Source organism: Sus scrofa, chromosome 14, assembly GCF_000003025.6.
Source record: "Sus scrofa isolate TJ Tabasco breed Duroc chromosome 14, Sscrofa11.1, whole genome shotgun sequence".
In the NCBI taxonomy this organism is placed as follows: Eukaryota; Metazoa; Chordata; class Mammalia; order Artiodactyla; family Suidae; genus Sus; species Sus scrofa.
The window spans coordinates 122823059-122829058 of NC_010456.5; the positions used below are offsets into that span (position 1 = coordinate 122823059).

The 6000-nt window shown below is 44.7% G+C and overlaps 1 protein-coding gene across 5 annotated transcripts in view; it reads left to right on the forward strand.

Moving 5' to 3' along the window:
• Positions 1-4996, forward strand: part of ACSL5 (acyl-CoA synthetase long-chain family member 5) — a 50920-nt gene extending 45924 nt beyond the window's left edge. For 4 of the 5 annotated variants that reach the window (XM_021072014.1, XM_013990489.2, XM_021072015.1 and 1 more), the window contains 5 exons: positions 1517-1660; positions 2278-2379; positions 3140-3211; positions 3590-3736; positions 4715-4996. In XM_021072014.1, the coding sequence (XP_020927673.1) occupies positions 1517-1660; positions 2278-2379; positions 3140-3211; positions 3590-3730 (459 nt within the window). In that variant the 3' untranslated portion in view covers positions 3731-3736; positions 4715-4996. 5 annotated transcript variants of the gene reach the window in all.

Sequence of the window (6000 nt, forward strand, 5' to 3'; positions counted from 1 at the left end):
ATAGAGAGACATATCAAAATGACAATGCAGGATTTCTAAACTAGACGTATGCAGAGGCTAGTTTTTGCCTCTCAGTGACCTTTGCAGCCCTTCATGGGGGAAGACACTGAGACTTTGACAATCAGCAGCGAGTAGTCTCTGTCAACTCCATCTGTTTTTGTAAGAGAGATAATTACTGCATGGTAATGATGGAGATTTAGAAGCCCCATGGGGGATTTTCCAAGAGCTCTCCTCTTTGAAAATTTTTTGTCTATTATATCCTGGAGGTGTGGGAATGTAAGATTTAAGGCTCCCTTCTTGCTCAGTATTTTCAAGATTTAAGTGATATTCTGGGAATGTTTGACAGAGAGACCTCAAGAACACTGGTCCTTGTGGTCTATTTCACGGATTTGGGTCTAGTGGTATTTTGGTAACATATCTGTTTCTGTATAACAAGAATTCTCTGCTCTAATAAACCTACAATGTAGGCAATAGATAAATGTGTTCTCACAGTGGAGTTATAAAGGGTTGAGCCTTATTAATCACTTTCAAATAATGTCAATTAGGTTAAACTTTACATATTATATATGTTTTTTGGTCTTTTTAGGGCTGCACCTTTGGCATACGGAAGTTCCCAGGCTAGGGGTCAAATCGGAGCTGCAGCCACTGGCCTCCTCCACAGCCACAGCAACGCCAGATCCGAGCCACATCAGCGACCTACACCATAGGTCACGGCAATGCTGGATCCTTAACCCACTGAGCAAGGCCAGAGATGCAACCCGTGTCCTCATGGATACTAGTCAGCTTCGTTTCCGCTGAGCCACGACGGGAACTCCAGGTTAAACTTCTTGGGTTGGCCTTGTTGATGGTTCCAGGGTTGGTTCAGTGTATTGCCCTATTTAGAGTGTGACCATGTGGACTGTATTTGACACTGTTCCCAATTCTACAATTCAAATCCCTAAAAACCTAACGAAGCTCCTCAGACCAATTAGTCCAGAGAAATGAAGCTGCAAGTGACCTCCGGTGGCTGGTCAGAGAGCTTTCCCCAGCCTGGCTTCTGACCTAACAAGCACATCACTGACTTGCTTATTAGCAGTGCACAGTGCAGCTAGCTGTATAGCCTGCTCCCAGACCTAACAGGAAGTTTGCTGAAAAGGGAGTCAAGGGCAGGGTGATCTAACTCAAGTCTTAATAAAAGATAACACCTTCCCTATTCCCGAGAGTTCTGGAAATGGAATAATTGGAAATTCACAGCTGCAAAATTTCTTTGTTGGAAGAGGCAACCATTTACATAATCCCAGCGGGTCCCAGGGACTTTTTCCAAGGCTGCCTGTTGACTCTTCACAAATACAAGCAATACAGACAGGTTTTGTGGAAAGCTGCTCCCCCCAACCCCTTTCCCCAAGTCAAAGAAAGAGAAATGAAAAACTGCTCAAGAGTCAATGGAGAAGTCAAGTTTAAAGACGGAAGAGACCTCTGATTTACCTCTCTCCACTGACATCAGCCATTGCTGCTCTTGTATCTTTGTCTTCTATAGAATGGGACACTAAAGATCATTGACAGAAAAAAGAACATTTTCAAGCTAGCTCAAGGAGAATATATTACTCCAGAGAAGATAGAAAGTATCTACATCAGGAGTGGTCCAGTGTCACAAATTTTTGTGCATGGGGAAAGCTTGCAGGTAATGTACTGTTTTAACAAGAGCTAGTTTCAGACAAAGATCATACCAACTTCTGTGGCTATAGGAAATCTATGTAGGTAGATGGATGAGATCTGAGCTTATAAAACTCAGAAGTGAAAAAATGAAGTGAAACCATGCTCCAAACTTCTAATAAGGCAATATGAATGAAAAAATTTTTTCTGAAACTATTATAAACTCTGTTGACAAGTCAGTACAATTGTTGAAAGTTACACTAAAGGGTAGCCATTCAGTAAAAAAAAAAAAAAAAAAAGAAGAAGAGCCCTACAGTGCACTTCGTTTCTACTACAACCAACAGGAATTCCTCTGGCACAAACTTTTATACACACTGTGCTTAAATGCAGCTTCTTGGGAGTGGGGGGAGGGTTGCTATGAACAGGCCAGAGATGCTGTAAGCTTAAATGCTGAGCACCGCTTAAGTGGGAAAATGGGATTGGAGTTCCACGGGGATTTGAAATCCATGGTGAGAAAAGAGAAGGATGCTAGCACTGAATTTGAGGGGTTGGGGAACAGCATGTATTAGGAAGATGGAAGGCTGCTTTCTTTCCTCGCTCTGGGGCAGTGCCCTGCTAGTTCCCATGCCTGTTTCCTTTCCACAGTCATTCCTAGTGGGAGTGGTGGTGCCTGACCCCGAGGTACTTCCCTCATTTGCAGCCAAGCTTGGGGTGAAGGGCTCTTTTGAAGATCTGTGCCAAAACCAGGTAAGTTTCACTTAGGGAGGCTCATGCACACTCATGGACCCATCGTGGGAGGGGGTGGCCCCCAGCTTGGGCACCACAGCTTCCTAGCACCTCCTCTTTGGAAGAACAGACCCTTGCTGAGTGTGGATTGGCTGGTCTCATGAGACTGGAGGATGGGATGGGGAGTTTAAAAGTAACCACCACCAAACCTCCTGTTCTGTCTATAGTAACGTGAGCTTTGTGGAAAAAAATAATTGGAAAATAGAAAATTTAAAAATACCATCCAGCAAAAACCTGTTACCATTTAGATTTGCCTTTTCTTTTCAGTTTTTGTCTTGTCTTTTTTTTTTCTTTCTTTTGCTTTTTAGGGCCACACCCATAGCTTGCGGAAACTCCCAGGCCAGGAGCTGAAACAGAGCTGCAACTGCTGGCTTAGGCTACAGCCACAGCAACTCGGGATCCGAGCCACATCGCTGACGTACGCCACATCGGTGACATACGTCAGGCAATGCGGGATCCCTGACCCGCTTACTGAAGCCAGGGATCGAACCCACATCCTCATGGATACCAGTTGAATTCATTCCCACTGTGCCACAACGGGAACTCCCTCAATTTTTTTCTGTGAGCAGCATTTAGTCATCACATGTGGATACACATACTCTGCCATTCTGCGCTTTTTATCCTGACAAGCTTTGTAGGCATTTCAAGCTGGTTCATGCTCAGCCTTTCTCCTTCAAGCTCTTTTCCAACAGCCACACTTTAAGGTATTGTATATTCTTAGGTTGTAAAGGAAGCCATTTTAGAAGACTTGCTGCGAACTGGGAAAGAAGCTGGCCTTAAATCCTTTGAGCAGGTATGTATTACCGATGTTATCCTGGTCTCTCAAGTCCTACCAGAAAGTTGAAAGTTTGCCTTTAACAGTTTCTGAAGTACTGATTTTAGAGGTGCCATTACCCCATTAATGACAGATGGCAGTGATCTTTGCACTGACCCGTGCAGTCCCTTCCTGCTGTCCATTGTTCATTCTCCTCCACTCACTCCTCTCCCACATTAGTGAGAAAGTGTGTGAGAATGGGCACACATTACTATTCTCTTTACTGTCCTGCTTCATCAACCCCTCTTTCATAGGGGGAAATATTCTTTAGGGCTCTTCACATAGCATCTAGAGGGCTCTGCAGAACAGTCCAAATCACTAACAAACGCATGTGTACGTGTGCACCTCCTCTTCCAGGTCAAATGCATCTATCTTCACCCAGAGCCATTTTCCATCAAAAATGGGCTTTTGACACCAACCTTGAAAGCAAAGCGGGGAGAGCTCTTCAAGTACTTTCGCACTCAAATCGACAGTCTGTATGAGAACACGCAGGAGTAGCTTAAGGTATTTATGGTGAAAAAGGCCCAGAGGTAGCCTGCCTTGTGGGAATGTGGAATAAAAACTAATTTTAGGTTCATTTTTTTTGTCTCCTTCTGTCTGTTGTTTTACCTACTAAATTATAAAACCATAATTTTAGGATTTTTAAAAAATATTAGTGAGAGACTTACCATGTGGAAGCTTAGCCCTGAACTAAACAAATCTTGCCTTCCCCATCTTAAATGTTGCTGACATTTAGGTTTCAGGGCTACTTTTATTAAGATGCCTTTCTTCGGAGCTCCCATAGTGGCTCAGTGGCTAACCAACCCAACTAGCATCAATGAGGACATGGGTTCAATCCCCGGCCTTGCTCAGTGGGTTAGGGATCCAGTGTTGCCGTGAGCTGTGGTGTAGGTTGCAGATGCAGCTTGGATCCTACGTTGCTGTGGCTGTGGTGTATGCCAGCGGCTCCAGCTCTGATTGGACCCCGAGCCTGGGAACTTCCATGTGTTGCGGGTGCGGCCCTAAAATGACAAAAAAAAAAAAAAAGATACCTTTCTTCCAGGTCCATTTGTATCTTTGTTCCTTCCTTGTGATCTCTAACCTTTATAAGTGATAACTAGTTCAAGAGCCAAAGTGACCCTTTGGGACCTCTTGTTTTATAGTAAACTTATTGACAATCTCAACACTAAGGCCTTCCAGTGTTTAAAGCTGTTTGTAGTTCAGGTTTTCCAACGTTTCCACAAAAATCACTAAAATTTTAAGTTGCGTTTTAACTAATATTAATCCTATCTGTGAGACAAATTTCTTCTATGTACTTCTGTGTCAACTGAAGTCTGTGTACAGAAGGGAAAAGTTTGAATAGTTCACACTGAATATTTCCTAAACTTCCTTGTTTCTCTGACTTGGAAGAATTAAAAAACTGGGCCTATGACATTTTGTCAAAAAGATTGTTCTAGAAGTGTTTTCTACAGTATATCTGGTGACTGACTCTGTTCCCAACAGTTTGCTGCTGATCTGGAAGCTATAGGGGAAGGAGTTGAAACTCATGTTAAGTGCACTCTTCCAGTGAATCAAGCAAAGCACTGAGTTAAGCTGCCCTGAATTGGAAACAGAGACTCACGGACAAGCACGCAGCCCACACCACAGGCTTGTCTGCCGGGAAGGAACTGACTGGACTTTCCTCCCCTGGACTCTGGTGCCTGCTGTAACTCACCCCCATTCAACACGTGTTGCTTCCACTTGTAAGTGTAGAGTGTTTAAAATAAACTATTGTGGGTAACTGAAGTTGTGGTGTGTGTTTCCTCACAGACCACGATGAGAATCAGAATGAGACAAGGGCCTCTGAACAATCACGAAAGCTAGTGGCTCTCAAACTGGGCTACTCACTAGAATTACCTGAGAGTTTAAAAAGATACTGATGCCTAGGTGACACTTCAGGGATTCTGATTAACGTGGTCAGGGGTATAGCCTGGGCATCAGGATTTTTAAAAGGTCCCCAGGTGATTCTAGTGTGCTCCCAAGTTTGATAACTACTGAAGGAAACTAGCTGAGGGCCAGGCCTTCTTATCCCACAGCAGTGAATAATAAAGACCTGGGAGTGCCCTTCGTGGCTTAGTGGTTAACGAACCCAACTAGGATCCATGAGAATGCAGGTTTGATCCCTGGTCTCGCTCAGTGGGATAATGATCCAGCGTTGCCGTGAGCTGTGGTATAGGTTATAGATGTGGCTCAGATCCCATGTTGCTGTGGCTGTGGTGTAGGCCAGCAGCTGTAGCTCCAATTCGACCCCTCAAGCCTGGGAACCTCCATATACTGCAGGTACAGCCAAAAAAAAAAAAACCAGCCAAACCCTAATGCCCACTGAGCACGATCCCTGTTCTCTTGCCTCTCCCTGGAGGTAGTCCGCAACAGTTCCTTGTTGGTCTCCCACTGGAATTAAGGAGCATGTTCCTGGGTGGTCTTGCTGGACCCTGAGCCCAGAAAAGCTGAAGAACATCTGCTTTGGGGTATTTGAAACAAAAGGGAAGGCAGGAATTAACCTCCCTCCACATCTGCTTGGCCTCCTCTCCCACTCCCTTCTCACTCATTCCAACTGCTCCCCATGGCCACCTTCCTGCCCTCTAAACACGCAGGCACCGTCCAGCCTGCTCTTCTGCCTAAAATACAGATACTCCAGGAGACACAGGACTTGTCCCCTCATTGGCTTCAAATGTCACCTCCATCAGACTGTCCCAGCAGCCCTCTCCATAAACCATGACTCCATCTGACATATCTGATGTCTGCGTACC